General features: G+C 65.1%; 1 protein-coding gene across 4 annotated transcripts in view; it reads right to left on the minus strand.

The window, feature by feature from the left end:
- The window catches only part of ATP2B3 (ATPase plasma membrane Ca2+ transporting 3), a 60,778-nt gene that overhangs the window by 34,980 nt on the left and 9,403 nt on the right, over window positions 1–16,395 (minus strand). For all 4 annotated transcript variants that reach the window (XR_011647925.1, XM_058292166.1, XM_058292167.1 and 1 more), the window contains exons 2-7: window positions 8,300–8,490; window positions 7,680–8,002; window positions 2,031–2,228; window positions 1,639–1,896; window positions 1,272–1,397; window positions 978–1,103 (exon numbers count right to left, since the gene is read on the minus strand). Coding sequence is in view for 3 of the 4 variants with exons in the window: in XM_058292166.1 (XP_058148149.1) it covers window positions 978–1,103; window positions 1,272–1,397; window positions 1,639–1,896; window positions 2,031–2,228; window positions 7,680–7,887 (916 nt within the window). In the remaining variant the exon portion in view is untranslated. The remainder of the gene's footprint in view (window positions 1–977; window positions 1,104–1,271; window positions 1,398–1,638; window positions 1,897–2,030; window positions 2,229–7,679; window positions 8,003–8,299; window positions 8,491–16,395) is intronic.

The following is a 16,395-nucleotide window of genomic DNA, read 5'->3' on the forward strand; positions in this document are numbered from 1 at the left end:
CTGGCCTGGGCTGGCACCGAGGAGAGCTTGGGAAAGGGTCGTGGCTGCCCCTGCTCTCCCCCCGGGGCCCCCTCCCCTGGGAGGCCTGCCCACCCTGGGGCCCTGGCCTGGTGGAGGGCTACCCTGAGGCCACTGGAGCCGCCTCAGGGGGTGAGAGGAGCCAAGGGAGGCAAGGGACCTGGTCGAGTTGGATGGACGCACCCACCTCTCTCTTCTCTGCACGCCCTGTGCCCTGGGGCCCCAGGACCCCAGGGGCAGGCTTCTGGTGGTTTCTTGGCCCTGCCAGGAGGGCCCGGGTGGCTTTTCTCAGAGGCGAAGTGCACTTGTGGTTGTGGGAGGCAGGCAGGGGAAGGGTGGGCTGAGGTTTGAACGGCCTGCCGCCGCTATGAAACTGGGCTCCCACGAGACATCTGCCCCTCAGGGACAGTGCCACCGACCCCCGGCGGCCACACCCCTCCCTGCCCTGAGTCTAGCTGCCCCTGGCCCTGGAGGAGGCGGCTGCTGTCCTCTGGGAAGACTGGTCCCTTCTGCCCTCCCTCCGTGCCCCTCCCAGGAGCCCCCCACCTCTGCGGGAGACCTGGCTCTGTGATGGCCTGGGACCCTCAGCGCCTTACCCAGGGCCGGGCCGGCCAAGGGTGGGCACGAGGCTTGCAGCAGCGTCCTCCCAAGGCAGAGAAGCAGGCCCCTGTCCCTCTGATCCCATTCCACCCAGGCCAACCCCTGCCTCGGCTAGAAAGCTCAGGGCCACGCTCCCCGAAGGCTCCAGTGAGTAGCAGCCTAAGGGGACCTGCTGGCTCCGGGGCAAAGGCCTCAAAAGTGGGGGACCCCAAGAGGAATCCGAAGAGAGGGCTGGCTCTGCCCAGAGCCTGGGGTTGGGCCAGCAGGGGGCACCAGAGGTCAGGCGCTGAAGAAAGGGCAGGCGCAAGGAGGGTCAGCCCCCGGTTGGTGCTGGAAACCGGAAGTCACTTTGGGCTCACCTTTCTTTTCCTTCTTCTCCTCCTCCTCTCCGCCAGCTCCAAGCAAGGTAAAGATGATGCCCGTCTGGGAGTTCACACCCACAGCCGTCACCACCATTCTTCCAGAACCTTCCATGACATGAGTGCCTGGCAGAGACAGACTGTGTCTACGCCTAAGCCCAGACCGAAGCCTCAGCCCCAGCCAGGCGGGGACCCCCAGGCCCGCAGAGGAGCTGCTCCTCTCCCAGAGGCCCTGGCTGAGCTAGATGGCTGGCCAGGGTCCCTCACGCCGGGCACGCCCCGCCCGCCACTCACCCGAGAGCAGCATGGGATCCTTGTCGGCCGACTTGCGGACGTGGTCAGACTCGCCGGTCAGGGAGCTCTCGTCGATCTTCAGGTCGTTGCCCTGGATGAGCACGCCGTCGGCGGGCAGCAGGTCCCCTAGGGCCGGCCAGGCCACCAGAACCAGAGCAATGGGTCCCCGCAGCCCTTCTCACCCGGGGGTCCCTTCCCTCCGCAGCCAGGGAGGCCCCCACAGAGGCTGTGGGGAGAGCCAGCACCCTGAGCTGCGCAGGGCTCTGGAACTCTCCGGCACCTCTGCCTTATGCCCCAGCGGCCCTCCCGTCCAGCCCCCCTTGCAGGGGAAGGCACGTGCCACCACTCTCCCCCCCCCTCCACTCACCGTACTTGACCTGGGCAATGTCGCCCACCACCAGCGCGGCCACAGGCACCTGGAGGAGCTGCCCGTTCCGGATGACCGTGAACTTCTGCTCCTGCTCGATGCGGCTCTGCAGGCCCCGGAACTGCTTCTCTTTGCTCCAGTCGTTGAAGGCCGTAACCAGCACCACGCAGATGACCGAGAGCAGGATGGCCGCCCCCTCGATCCAGCCGGCCTCGGCCTCGCCCTCGTCTTCCGCCCCGGCCGCCACCTTCCCACAGGCTGTGCCCAGCGCCCGGGGGGGAGGAGGGCGAGAGGCGGGAGAGACGGCGCTCAGGGCCGCCACGCGGGCCTCCCGGCCGGCCGCCCCGACCCCGCCTGGCCCGTCCAGCCCCGGCGGCCCGCCCGCCCCTCACCTTCACTCTCCTCGCCAGGTGGCGCGTAGAACGAGAGGCCGAGGGAGACGATGGCGGCCACCTCCAGGATGATCAGCGTCACGTCCTGCAGGGCCTCCCACACCAGCTGCAGGAAGGTCTTGGGCTGCTTGGGAGGGATGAAGTTCTGCCCGTAGATCTGCCGGCGCTTCTCCAGATCGTTGGCGTTGTCCGCCAGGCCTGCGCCATGGCCGGGGAGGGAGAGCAGAAGCACAGAGGGACGGCATGGTCCCGGCCGGCCCCGTGCGCCCGCCCGGCGCCCACCCCGCTACACTGTGAGCCCCAGCAAGGGAGGCCCCACCTGGGTCCCCCCGGGGAAACTTCCCGTAAACGCCTGGTGGCTAGTCCCAGAGGGGGCCCAAAGGGGCGTGATGACGCCCAACAGAGGGAAGCACAGAGGAAAGCCAGCTGGGCCAGGGACAGCCCGGTGCTGCCCGGGGATGTAGGAGCAAAAGACAACAGCCCCCTGCTATCCGTGGAGGCCCCAAGGGGGGAGGGCAGGCCAGGCGCAGGACGCCTTTAGCGGGGGCGTCACCAGTCACATCTCAGTGTGGTGTCCATTGGCTGCCAAAAGTGTGGGTGGAGGATCAGGACACGGGCCTGTGTAGTCTAGAAGGTTCTCCCTTGCCCCAAACATTTGGAGTCCCTGTCTTCTTCCGAGGGGTCTCACTGTGGGAGCTCAGCCCCAGGCTGAATTCAGGCCATGGCCATTCCAGAGAGCCCTTGACCTTGACCGCAGCTGGGTCCCCGAGGGCGAGGGCCTTGGGGCACGTGTCCCATCTCCCGGAAGGTGGGAAGGGCCTGCAAAGCTGGGGCCCCGGGGCATGGGACCAGGAGCACCTGGCCAGAGCCACAAGACACAGATGAGTCCCCCGAAGTGGGGAGTGGCCCACTGTGCCCATGTCGCTGAGGACAGTGGGGTGGCCACTGGAGACGGGGAGCGCAGCCCTGCTTAATGGAAGTTTCCGAGAGAAGCAGCAGAGGGAATGGGAGAGCTAGCGCAGGCTGCAAGTTTCTGGTGGGTTGAATTGTGTCCCCCTGAAAGAAAGATTCAAGTCCCGAGCAGCCGCCGGCGCCAGTGAATGGGACCCTACTTGACACTGGGGTCTTTGCAAACGTCACCGAGTTCAGGGGAGGCCTTCCTGGCCAAGGGTGGTCCTGACTCCCACAGTGGGTGTCCTCAGAAGAGGGGATTTGGGGCAGACGGACCCGAGGGTGGAGGCAGGGGTGGCGGCGATGAGGCCACCAGCCAAGGCCACTGTCAGAAGCGGAGGCAGCCAGGCAGGTGCCGCCCCTAGAGCCTCTCAGTTTTGGACCTCAAGCCTCCAGACTGGAGAAAGCAGATCCCTGTCCGAAGCGCTCCCACTTTGTGGAAACTCAGACGGGGGAGGCTGATAGTGTCACGCCAGAAGGAGAAAGGGGGCCAGAAGGATGAGTGGGAGAACGGGGTGGGCTGGGGAGGAGAGGGGAGAAGCCAGGCCAGAGGCACAGCGGGGCGGCAGGCGGGTGGGGGTGCCGAGAGAGGCCGGGAAGCCCACCCTGGGGTGGGGCTGGTGCTGCCATCTGACCCGGGAGGAACGGGACGGGGGAGCACACAGGCAGGCCTCGGCGGACACGCCACCCGTGACTTCCCTTCCACTCTGGGGGAGCCCAGCTTTCCCCAGGGGCTGTGGGCATGGGAGGAAGGTGCTCATCCAACACCACCAGGGTGCTGATGGGGAAACTGCGGCCCTGTCTCCGTGAGTCGGGCCTTTTGACCGCAGCCCAGGGCCCCTCTGCAGCCCCAGCTACCCAGCTCCAGGTCAGATGTGCCTGGGACACGGAGCCTGTGCCATCTAATGGGACCCCAGAGGGCCGGCTCCAGCGGCTCTAAGGCCTCGTCAGCCTCGCTGGGGCTGCAGAGCCAGGGCCTGGCACCCCTGTGGCCTGACAGGGCGCAGGGAATGCTCCCAGCCCCATGCAGCCCCTGGAGGGCAGGAGGGAAGGCGGGCTAAGGCCCGGCGCTGGGGAAGGGGCCTGGCTCCCCGCAGGAGGCCGGGTGGGGACCTAGCAAGTAGGTCCTGGACCAGAGCCGACCCAGGAAGGCCCCGCCAACGTGGGTGCTTAGAGTCAGCTTCTGACCTTTTGGGGACTCTGCCCACTCCCAGAGCTGCCAGGACTCAGGGGCTCCATAACGCTGTGGTGCAGGCACAGCTCTCAGCCTCCATTCTGGAAGCTTCCAAAGCTTGCCCGAGGCCCCATGGGAGGCCAGCGGCCTCCCAAGCCCTCCCCAGGCTGATCTGGACCTCTCAGTCCAGAGCTGCCACGGTCCCAGCCTTAGCCTCCTTCTTTTGATTTCAGGCCCTGAATGCCCAGTCCCACACTGACACCTAGTGGACAGACAAAAGCAGCACAGGGTTCCCCCTGTGTGATTGGGGCTACACCTGAGGCCCCCTTGCAGGGAGGGAGGGGGGCGGCCAGCAGGGACGGGGTCCCAGCCCACAGCACACTCCCGGTCTTCTCGGGATTGCACGCGACACTCACCCACGAGAGTGAGGAAGGAGAAAATGGGTGTGGGGAATGGGAAGGGCAGGGTGAGGCCCGAGTGCTCAGAGGCTGGGCGCTGGGGGCAGGGGCCCCAGCCTGCGCGGAAGGACTGGCCGGAGCACACGTGGCAGGCTGCCCAGCCCCCGCCTGGCACTGGAGCTGAGGTGTCTGCTCGGCCGTGGCCCCACAGTGTCCGCCCACCCAGCAGCCTGCACCTGTCCCTGCCCTTCTCGTCCTGGCCTCAGGGCACAGGGGCCCCATGGGCTCGGGTTTCCGTCACTTTCCAAGCAGGGGGCAGGGGTGGGAGAGCGGGTGTCTGGGAGGAGCTCAGGACCTCAGCTCCCGAGCCGAGCCGGTGGGGCCTGGCTGGGCCAGGGACCCAGGTGAGAGGCTGGGGCCTCTCTGCCTAGAGCCCTGAGGCCCTGGGAAGTTGGAAACGGGGGCAGGAGGGGGGGATGGTCCACAGCAGGCGGTCACCAGAACCTTGGGCCTCCAGAGACCCTGCCGGTCCCTGGGGCACTCTGGGAGTCTGCATCTTCCTGGCCCCATCCCCCCACGGCCGCCTGGCCCACGGCCCCTGCCCCTCACCTCCCTTCCCTCTCTCCATCAGCCTTTCCCTTGGCCTTGACTCGCCCTTGATGCTGCAGCCACGCTTCTCCCTCCCGCCCCTGCCCCTTTGCTTGGGCTCCACCCCCCCCCCCAGCCCCAGGCCAGGCTGACACTCCCCAGCCGGGGCCTGCAGCCTCGGGTCCGGGGGGGCCCCCACGGCGCTGGCAGCCGCGCCCATTGGCGGGGGCGTGGAGGCCGGCAGCTGCAGCCCCCCACTCCCAGCCGGTCCCGGCGCAGCAGGCCCCCGAGGGCAGGCCGGTGCCCGGGCACGGTGGGAGGGAAGCAGCCGGTTGGCATGGACACAGATGGGCAGCCTGCCCAGAACAGAGGCCAGATGCCATCGCAATTGGATTATGACCATGTCACGTCGGGGCTGGAGGGGATGCCGGTTCTCAGCTAATGCGCCCATGTGGCCAGAGAGGGGAAGGCCCCGGGCCCAGGGAAGAGACCTGACAACCGGGAGGGGCTTGCTTCGAGATGGGTTCCGGAATCCTTCTGGATCTTGACAAAGGCTGAGGCAGTGGCGGTCGGGGCGGCTTAATGCCAGGCGCCCCTCCCGGCCTCCCCGCCCCCACAAAGCACCCCTCTGCTGGCCCCCGCCCCTTGGGGCAGTACCCGCCTTGCCTCCTGGGACCCCAGGTCGGCGGCCTGGGGGCAGGCGGCGTGGTGACTGGGCCGCTCCCATGAGCCCCGGCCATGGCACCTGAGCGAGGGTGAGCAGGAGGGGCCCAGGCCAGAGGTCTGGGGGCGCCAGCCGAGGCACCCGGGGAGCAGGAGTCGCCCCTCCCGGGACCGAGTTGGCGAGCGTGGTGCCCGCGCCTGTCGGTCTGTGCACTGCCGACCAGGCCAGGCAGGCTCCCCGCACTGGGCAGCCCGCCCTCCCCCCAGGCGGCCGGCAGGCTCCCCTGCTAGAGTGGCAGAGTCGGGCAGGTTCCCAGGGGCCTTGACATTTTCAATATTTAACAAGGCCTGACAGGCAAAGAAACGCTGCCAGCTCCAGCCCATCTGCTTCCTTTTATCTGGGAGAGGTCAGCGCCCAGGTGGCGAAAGCACCCTCCCCTGCACCCTCCTCGGGGCCCCGAGGCCGGATGGGCAGGGAAGGAAGGAGGAGGGGGCGAAAGGGGTCCTTTGGCACGGAGCTGAGCCATCTGCCCCCACGCCACGTGGCCCAGGCTAGAGGGTGGCAAGGCCAGGTCCCGGCAAGGGAGAGACCCTCCTCAGCCGGCTGCTGGCCCACCCCCTCCCGGACCCGCCCATCCCCACGCTTGCCCCTCCAGCCCCCAGTCCAGATGCCACCCCACGGACAGAGGGTGCCGTGGCGAGAGTCGTGGGATCGGGGTGGGGCTGGGGCGAAGGTGGAGGCAGGGAGGCCGGGGAGGAGGCTGGAGGCGATGTGGCCGAGGCCAGGTGGGTGCAGAGGAGATGGACAGGGCCGACTGTGTCCAAGAGATTTATTTATAACCCGGAATGGCCAGGGCCTGGCGATGGCCAAGGGCCGTGGCCAAGGCCCGAGCGCTGGGTGGAGGAAGGTGGCACTGCACGACGAGGAGCTGACGGCATCAATCAGCAGCGGGCTAGGGCTCGGCGTGGCCGAGGGACGGGCCAGGCCTGGGGCTGGGATTGCCCCAGCGGCCAGCGGAGCTTCCGGGCCAGCCAGGGCCGTGCCAGCCGGTCCAGAGCACACTCCCAGGCTCCCGGGACCCGGGGCTGCACCTGGCTCTGGCACAGTCGGTGCCTCCCAGCATCGGGGACGGGGAAGGCCGGGGCAGGGCCAAGCAGGGGGGCACCTTTGGGAGATGTTGCTGCCGAAAGAAGAGAGAAGTGGAGCCCAGATGGCAGATGCCCCCTCCTCCCCGAGCCTTCTAGAACACGTTTGCTCGGCTTCCTAGACCCCAGGCTCACCCGCTCACGCCGCAGATCTCCTCAGACCGACACCACCACAGGCCCTCACCTCTTTGGGACAGCTCGTGGCCCGTGCCACCTCCGCTTGGCATTCTGGGCCCACTGTGCCGTCCCTTCGCCTGCACCCTTTCCTCCTTTGCCAGCCCCCATGGCTGAACCCAGGGTGGGACCAGTGGGCAAAACCCCCAAATGCACCGACAAGAGCCAAGCCTTCCTCCTCCGTCCACGGGAGGCCGCCCCGCCCCAATCCTTGGCAGGGAGTCTGGATCTCAACTTGGGGCCTGTTGCACCCGGGGCCCCTGGGCTGAGCGTGCACGGGGGTCTCTGAGGCGAGTTCCGCCTCTGCCACCACCCCTCTCTGGCGCTCCATCTATATTTAAGCCAAGGAAGAGAGTGGAGCAGAGGAGCCAGAGCTCCGGGGGGCGCTGGGAGTGAGAGAGGGCCAGTGCCCGGCGGGCGGAGAAGCACAGGCCGTGCAGGCGGCCCCTCCTCGAGGTTGTGGGGGGCCCTGCGGAAACGTTCCCACAGCGCCTGGAGGAGCGCCGTGAGGAGGGCCAGTCAGGGTCCTTCCGGAAAACCGCCGCCCGCACTTACCCTCCGTGGGCGAGGTCTTCAGCCTCCGGCAGAGCCCGCCGACGTCGCCGTAGGCCTCCTGGACCTTCTGCAGCGCCTCGGCCCCCCGCAGCTCCATGAGGGAGCGCAACTCGGCCAGCGTGCACCCGAAGCCGCCCGCCTGGGCGCCCTCCCGCTGCTGCTGGGACTTGGGGTAGAACTCGATGGAGCTGTTGGCCATGTCGCCCATCGTGCCGGGCCTTCTGGCGGGCGCGGCCTCGGCGGCAGGTGGCGGCAGGCAGCCACCGGTGGTCCCGGGCCCCGACGGAGGAGGCGCGGTGGGGAGGGGGCCACAGTGCACGCACCTGGGGGAGAAGGAGGCGAGAAGACACCCAGGGGCATGGGTGAGACGAAACCGAGGTACGGGCTTCTGGAACTTGTCCCGCCAATCTGCTCTCCATCCAAGTCGTGACCCACGGAAGGCGCCCCTCTCCGGCCGGGCCACCCCAGCCCCGCCCGCCATGGGACATGGAAGCATGGCCACCAAACCCATTGGGGAGACATGTGGCCGAGGGGCGGGGAGCTCACGGCGGCCTTCTTGCCCACTCCCTGCCAGCCCCAAGCTCTCCACTTGCCCACCCCGTGGCACTCCCTTCACTCGCCTGGTTAAGCCTCGGTCTGGGTTGTAGGCATGCTAGAAATGCCAGGCGGTCTTCTGGCACGGCCTTGGCAGCTAGCGGTCTCAGGCCCGGGGCTGCACGGGGGTCCAGCGAGCAGGCCAAGCCATGGACGGGGCCAGCTGGGCTCCAGGTCACGGCCTAGCACACACGGGGGCTCTGCTGCCCTCAGGGGCCTGCGGTGGGCAAGGGGCAAGGAGGGCAGGGGGCAGAAGAGACCGGGCGGGAGAGAGGTGAGAAGGAGAGGGGACACAGGAGAAAGCCAAGAGCAGCCACAGGTCACTGGTGACCCCCCCAGGGCCCTGTGCCACAGCAGGTGGCAGCCCCCTCCCCGTCCTTTTGCCCTTTGGATGACAAAGCAAGGTGCTAGCAAAGTTGCCATCCCTGCTTGCTGTCCCACCCCGCTGCCAGGCCCCCTACCACGCTCGAAGAACTGCTCACGCCAAGGCCAACCCCTCCGGTGGCCTTCGTCGTGCCCAGCATCACTGACCACTGGGACTTTCCAAGACAAGGCCTTCCCTGGCTTCTCCTGCCCCATCTTCTCCCACATCTCCTTCCTCCAGCTCAGAGCGGGCACAATCCCCCAAGGCAGGCCGCCAGGTACAGACTCACTTCATGGCACACAGCTCCGGCGGGTACCCACCCCTGGCCTCGGGGTGGCTCCTGGCTCTGAGGGAATCCTCTCAGAAGTGGAACTTGGCCACGGGTCCGGGTTTCTGACCCAGCACCACTCACAGAAACCACAGAACCCAGAGCCCTCCGAAGAAAAGCCCAGAGGCCTCCGGGCGGCCCAAAAGGACATCCCCACATCCCGTCCTTTACGCTTAGATGAGCCCCTGCCCCTGCCTCTTCCCAGCGGGCTGGATTCCACCACCTTCCACTCATCCAGACAAAGCTGCTTCTCTAAACAGCAGGCAGAGGGTCAAGGCCATCCCCAGCAGGGGTCCACAGCCCTGAGGGCGCCTCCCAACATGCCCTCCGCTGATGAGGCCTGGGAGGCAGAGAAGACACTAGAAAACCCCCATCCAAAGTTCTTCTCGTCGTACAAGTTTGGGCACTTAAAGGGTAAGCGTTGACTCTCCCGGCACTTGCTGCACAGAGCAGCCTTCATTTCCAGAAGATGTGGGAACAAAATGACAGCCATGCCACCCTCTGTCCCTCACCATTCCTGTCTAGCCTTCCATGCTCCCTGCTTCCAGTTCTTCATGTGATATATTTATTGAGCATCTTCTAGGTGTCTTGGGATGGGGGGTGATGAGACTGCAGTAACTCTTGCCTTGATCCATTTAGCTGGAGAGGCAGGTAATGAGAGAGTCAAGGACGCAGCCCCTTCCCAGTGGCAAGAAGAGCAACGGGGAAGAAGACAAAAGAGAGCTGGGGGTCAGGGTGGCCTCTCTGAAGAGGCAGGTGTAAACACACTTTTATAGTAGCAAAACACATACAGCACAAAAATCATTTCCCCATGTTCAAGTGTCTGATTCGAAAGCGTAGCATTGAGTACACTGACAACGTCCCCGGGTGCTGTGCCATTTTACATTCCCACCAACAATGAATGAAGGTCCCTATTTCTCCACATCTTTGCCAGTGCTTGTTATTTACCATTTTTGTTAAAAGTAGCCATTCTAGTGTGTGTGACGTGCTGTCTCATCGTGGTTCGGAATGGCAATTCCCTAGCGGCTAATGACGTGGAGCCTCTTTACCCCTGCTTATTAGCCATGTATATAGCTTTTGTTTTATTTTTGTATATACAGTTTTTTGGGAAAAATGTCTGCTCAAGTCCTTGTCTGCTTTCTAATTGAGTTGTTTGTCTTTTTGTTGTTGAGTTGTAAGAGCTCTTTATATATTCCGGATATTAAGCCCTCATCAGGTATATGATTAGTGATGATTTTCTCCCACTCTGTAGGTTGCCTCTGTACTTTCATGAGGAAGTCCTTTGAGACACAAAAGTTTGACATTTTGATGAAGTCCCATTCATCTGTTTTTCCTCTTGTTGCACGTGCTTTCTGTATAATGTCTAAGAACCCACGGCCTACTACAAGGCGCTGAAGATGTTTCCCTGCGTTTTCTTGTCGGCCTTTGAAGAAGCCCATTGAGAAAGAACAAAGACACAAGTGCTCCTGGCAGAGGGCCCCACGGAGAGAAAGGCACTCGAGGTGCCCAAACCCCAGGAAGGAGGCGTGAGTCCGGGGAGAGGGGATTGGGTGGCGTGGGGGATGCAGACCCCATGGGGCCCTGAGTGACCCGGACTGTTGCCCAGGCAGCCCCGTGCCTCTGGCTGCCTCGCTTGTGCCAGGACCCTCCAAAGTGCTGGGCCAGGAAGGGGCGGCCAGGGGGGTGGCTGCAGCCGTTCAGGCTTGACCGGGCGCGGGCCGGGGTCGGGGAACGTGTGGGAAGAGCAGAGCCCCGGGGCCTGAGAGCACGGGCGCATAGGGCACCGAGCAGGGCAGGGCTCCTTCCAGGGCTGCCACGTGAGCCTCTCCTGGTGGCGACAAAGTGGCAGAGCCTCCGGGCACCGGGCAGGGCGGGCCCTTTCCAGAGCGGCTGGAAACGGCGCAGGCCGCTTCGGTTTGCCTCCACACGCCGCGGCCCTCTCAGTCTCGCTTCCCCCGACCTCCACCCCGTGCCGGGGTCCCACCCAGGACCTCGGCTTGCGATGGTGGCCCTGCTGCGTGCCTTTCTCCTCCTCGCCGAGACCCCGGGCCGCAGGACACAGGACCACTGGCGTGTTACCGGTTCAAGCTCTGTCTCCCGCCCCCCTGCCCATTTGCACTTAGAGTGGGGAGCAGGGTCCAGGGTTCATCAGTGCTGGCCAAGGAGGGGACCGGGGACCAGATGGCTCCAGGGTGGCCAGCCTGGGACCCACTGGCAGGCACGGCACATCCTGGAGGCCTGCTGAGGGACTCAGCATCCCAGGCACCTGGCCGGCACCCCTCACGCCTCGCCACGGACCTGGCAGAAGCACCCATCCTCGCAGTAGGCACCCGGGCCCTGCTTGCCCTCCCTCCTCTGGCCGGGGCTCCCTGCACCAAGTCGGCCCTTGAGTGACGCAGTGCCCAGACTCTCCCCAACCAGAGGGACTTCACTGGAGCACAAACTTCTCCTGCCACCCCACGCTGTCCCCGGGGTCAAGTTCCCATCACTGGGTTGCCACCCCTCCCGCCTCAGTAGCCCCCTGGTGCCCCGACTGCCAGCCACGGCCGCTCCTGCTCCTTCACCCCCACCATGCCAGCTCTGCGTCCCATCTGCCACCGGCGAGGTGCCCCTCCAGCTGGGGGGCTTGTCACACCACCCTGCTCTGGGTCACCACCTTCCCTGTCAAGCAAAAGGCCACATCCCTCGAGGGGCCGGCCGGCTCCCCTGCCGCAGCCCCTGTAGCCCCACCCCATACGGTCTGCCCCCCAGCCCCACCCGGCCCCCAGCCCCTGGCGCCCGCTCCGCCTGGCACAGCCGTCGCTGCCCATCTCCACCTGTTGGGTGAGTGCCCATGAGTTCCTTTAGTCTCGAGTCAAGAGCAACTTCCTCCAGAAACTCTTCACCAGTTCCCAGCCCGGATGCCCCACAGCACGCCCCTGTGTCGTCCCCATCTGTACCGCAGGTCCCTGGGAAGGCGTCCTGCCCTCTCAGCTGAGACACGCGGCTGTTGAGGCCACAGGAAGTCTCCTGCGCGGTCAGGTGCGTGGGGGCGGGGGGCTGGAGGACTGCAGGAACGGCGTCCTGACCCACGCAGGAGGCGGTCGTGGCCTCGGGATGGGAAAGACCCTGTCCCAGAGAGCACGAGCGGCAGGATGTGGGGGTGCCGGGGGGTGGAGGGGGTCAAGCCACCCCAAACCACAGGGGCTCAGTGAGGCCCAGGGCTTTCCACCCAGCTCGGGGGGCCCACGACGCTGACGTCGGAGCTCGTGCCGACCTTGGTCTTCGCTGACTCAGTGGGCCATGGGGCGGACAGGAGCCATCAGTTAAATGAAGGTCCATTTGGGGTGACCGCTTGCTACTGTACCCACAGCGTAGGCTCTCATTTCCCCAGGGTCTCTGCAAGCCCGGACCGTGTCCTCCCCAAGTTTAAATAAGGACAGCGGCAGTCACCCAAACAGCCGCGAACAGAAGTGACCGGGGACCGTCAGGGCTGCAGGCCTGCCAGAGAGTCCCCGGCCTGGGCTGGCTGCCTAGAATGGTCCGTAGGCCCTGAGAGGGCAGGAGCTGTACCATTTCTGGGTGCTTTCATCGTGCCAACCTTAATTGGCTTAAATTGACTCGGGGCCGGGACCTTCCGGTTCCACCTGGGCACAGCTCGGCCAGCGTGGCCGAGGGGACGGAGCCGAGACCCCGGGCTGCCTCGTCCATGCGGTGCGAGTTGCAGCAAGTTGTATGCCCTGTGCCGCTGTCCTGCCTGGAGGGGTTGTGGTCGCTCGCGGGGCCGGGGAAGGGTGCCAGGTCATCCCAGGCCCGGGACCCCTCCAGCATGTCCCAGGGGCCCTGAGCCTCCCTCCCACTGTACCTGCTCCTCCAGGGGCTCCGGGTCCCCGTCCCTCTCCCTGGCCACCTCCCTCCGGGCAGGCTTCGGGCTTCTCCCTTTGCCCAGGCCTGAGGCGAGGCACTCCCCAGCGACGCAGCGGCACCTCTGTTTCCAGGCTCCCCTTGCTTCCCCCCTGCTGCCGAGGTCCGGCCCCCGTCCCTCCTGAACCTTCTCCCCATGTCACAGAAGGGGAAATGGAGTCTCGGGAGGGTTCAGTGATCCTCGACCCCAGCCGTCCCGAGGTGAGTCACGGCCACCCAGGCCCGGGACCCTCCTGTGATGCCCTGCGAAGCTCAGCTCCTTGGCCCCTCCAGGTGAGGCTACCCAGCCTCACCTCCGCAGAGGAGACGGTGGACAGGGAACGGAATGCCAGTGCCGTCTACAATCACAGCTCCCAACTCTTGAGCATCAGCTGGCCCCGGGGTTCATTCTGGAAACATCGCCCTGTGGCGGCCTCCGCCCACCACCCACCTGCAAGGACGGGGGTCTCTGTGGGGGGAGGCGTCCGGGTCGCCGGGCCCTCAGCCCCCCTCTCTGTAAACTGGGGACAACCGTGGGAAAAGGGCATCCTGCGCCAGGGGAAGGTGGCCCAGGTGAGCCCCGGGCAGGGGCGGCCAGCTCTCGGGGGGGAGGGGGGGCAGGCCGTGGGACCAGCTGGCTGGCGGGATGACGGGGCACCTGGGGGAGGCAAAGGGTGCTCTCCGGGGACCCCCGGCCGGCAGCCGCTCCTGGGCCTGGCTTACGCCCCCAGCAGGTAGAAGCCGGAGGAGCCGGTGCCCGCCTCGGTCATTTCCCTACGCCTGCCCTCCCCTCTGACGCACCTGGGCAACCACCAGGTAGGGGAGAGGAGGGGTCCAAGGAGGAGGCCTGCGTGCAGCCCGGAGGGAAGGAGGGCGGCAGGGAGCTGAGGCTGGCAGCAGCCTCATTAATATTTCAGAGGCACCGTCACTGCAGCTCCTGGGCCCTCACGGCTCCACCACTTGTGCCGGTGGAGAGAGGGGGATGGGAAAAAAGAAGGAAATAAAACCCGAGAAAACAGATTTAAAGGGACAGGCGCCCCCCCTCCAGGCAGCCTGCTCCGGCCCTTCTTCCCCTCCCCAGTCCTCCCTGTTCCTGGCACCAGTGGCTGTCGCGTCAGGAACAGCTTTTGGCGCAAGCAATCATCCCAGGAGAGGGGCGCCCACCCGCTGCCATGGTGCCCCTCTCCAGCCCCTCGCCCCTGCCCCCCACCCGTCAGGCTGGCACACGGGCACCGGGACCACCTGTTCGACCTCCTCAGGCCTGGAGGAGGTCAGAGGCGCAGGGGCTCGGGGCACTGGAAGTCCATGCTGAGGAGGCTCTGGCCATGGAGGATTCTGGAATCCAGAGGAACATGACGCTCTAGATTCCTGGGAGCCCGGTGGCTCAGTGAGGGGCCAGCCCTCGGGTCTGATTGAGAGCTGCAGATCCCAGACCTGGGGGTGGTGCCTGGGACCCTTGGGGTGCTGGAAAGGCCCCTCCCCCAGGAGCCAAGTCCAGGCACCGCTGGCTCATCTGGCACAGGGGATGGCCCGGAAGGCTCCGGTTGGTTTCCTCAGAGGGAAAGGCCAGATCACTTGGCCAAGATGGGGAAGTTCCAGTAGGCGAGGTGGTAACAAACCCCAAGGATGTTGGGACAGGCAGGTGCTGGACGTTCCCCAATAACTTCCCTCCCCTTCCTACATGCTGCGGTCCAGCTCACAATGGCATTGCCCCGACTCCCTTGCAGCTAGGTACGGCCAGGCGACTAGGTTCTGGCCAAGAGAAGGAAAGCACAAATGATATGGACAAGGGCTGTGTCCTTACAGGAAAAGAATGTGTTCTCCCCTGCCCTTCCCCTCCTTCCTGTGGGCTGGAATGCAGATGCGAAGACTGGAGCTGGAGCAGCCGTCTTGCCCTACCTTGCTCACGGAAGCCACAGGCTGAGGATGGCAGAGCAACAAACAAAAGGAGGCGGGATCCTTGATGACCATTATACCAGCCCTAGGATGCCCACCTAGACTATTGGGTGAAAAAGAACTCGACTTCTCTCTTGTGTAAGCCACGATTATGTTGGGTCTCTGTTAATTATCCTGAGTAATTCAGAGGTGTATGGGGGAACATAGGCCTCAGTAGCCAACTCTGCCCCAGTCTTAACTCTGTGCCAAGATCCAGCTCTAGTTCTGGGAGAGCCAGGAGACTTCTCCAGAAGTTTCCATGACCTACCAAATCCTCACACTTAAATGGGCTCTCTGGGGCACATGGCAGTCTGAAGCTGGGCTCCCTCTCACTTGGATCATTTGCTGGTGTCCTGGAAGTTCTAGCCAAAGCAGAAGGGAGAAGAGAGACCATGATAGCCAATTTCATAATAGGCAGCCAGGCAACCTTGCTGGAACTGTCACATTCACTCTTCCCCACGGGCAGGGATGGTGATTATCCTCAGGTTAGAGGTGAAGCAGCTGGCGCACAGAGGTGATGGGGCTTACTCGAGGTCACGCAGCCCGCAAGCAGCAGAGGCCAATGTGCGCTCAGGAGGTCTGGCTCCAGAGCCTTCTGCCCAGGATCCCAGTGCCTGCTCCACAAAGCCCAGAACAGCAACGAACGTGTGACCAGAACCAGTGGCTAGCTAGGAACCCCGTCCTCGTCCCACTTAGTCGGAAGTGGAGCTGCTGCTGGGTGCTGTGTGAGCCAGCTGAAGTTACTTGGCCTCTCTGTACCTCCGCTGTTTCACCAGTGAAACTGGCCATCGTTCCTCCTCACTGCAGCCTCCCCCTGCCTGGCCCACCTAGGAAGTCCTCAGGGGGCCCTGCTGACGTGCAGCCTGCCCCCACACCCTCCATGCCCATCCCAGGGCAGCGCTGCCTCTTGCCGTGACCCTGGCTGCCCCTCCTCCCTGCTGCCTTTTCCCAAGGAGCTGGGGACCAGCCCTGCCCTATTTCTGGACTCAGGAAGGCGCGGACGTCACCTGTCTGCCCAGCAGCTCCGGGGAGGCCTACAGCAGCCTGGTGCCCTAGGTCAGGCCCCCGCCCCCAGGGAGGTCCCAGCTCCCCCAGAGGGACCTGACGCCTCCTGGAGCACCGCCCTCTGCCTCCCAGGCTCCTCCCAACCCGTGCCAACGGAGACCAGGGCCCAGTGGATTATCTGAGGGGCACGGGCTGAGACCCAGGCCAAGTCACGCTCGCCGCTTGGGACCCAGAGTTCCAAGGTCAGGACCAGGCTCTGCCAGCTGGGGAAGGGGGCTACACCACAGCCCCCCGCTTAGCCAGGGGCTGACCCCATGTGGGACCCTTCTCAGTGTCCAGGTGAGCACTGGGCACTGTAAGGGCAGCCCGTTCCAAGGTGGCCCTCCCAGCCCCCGCCACCTTGGGTCCCAGAAGGGAAGTCAGAAGCCCCTTTCCGGAAGGGACCTGGAGGTGTCACCGGGGCCCTGGCTCTACCCGGAGGAAGGAAGAAGAGCCATTTGTTTCCTGCCAGAGGAGGCGAGAGCGCCAGGGAGCAGGAGAGTGAGGCCCGCCGGGCAGGAAACATAGTGGCACTAATTATCCAATTACAGCCGAGCTGCTCCAGGAGA

The sequence above is a fragment of the Dasypus novemcinctus genome, chromosome X (assembly GCF_030445035.2).
Source record: "Dasypus novemcinctus isolate mDasNov1 chromosome X, mDasNov1.1.hap2, whole genome shotgun sequence".
NCBI lineage: Eukaryota > Metazoa > Chordata > Mammalia > Cingulata > Dasypodidae > Dasypus > Dasypus novemcinctus.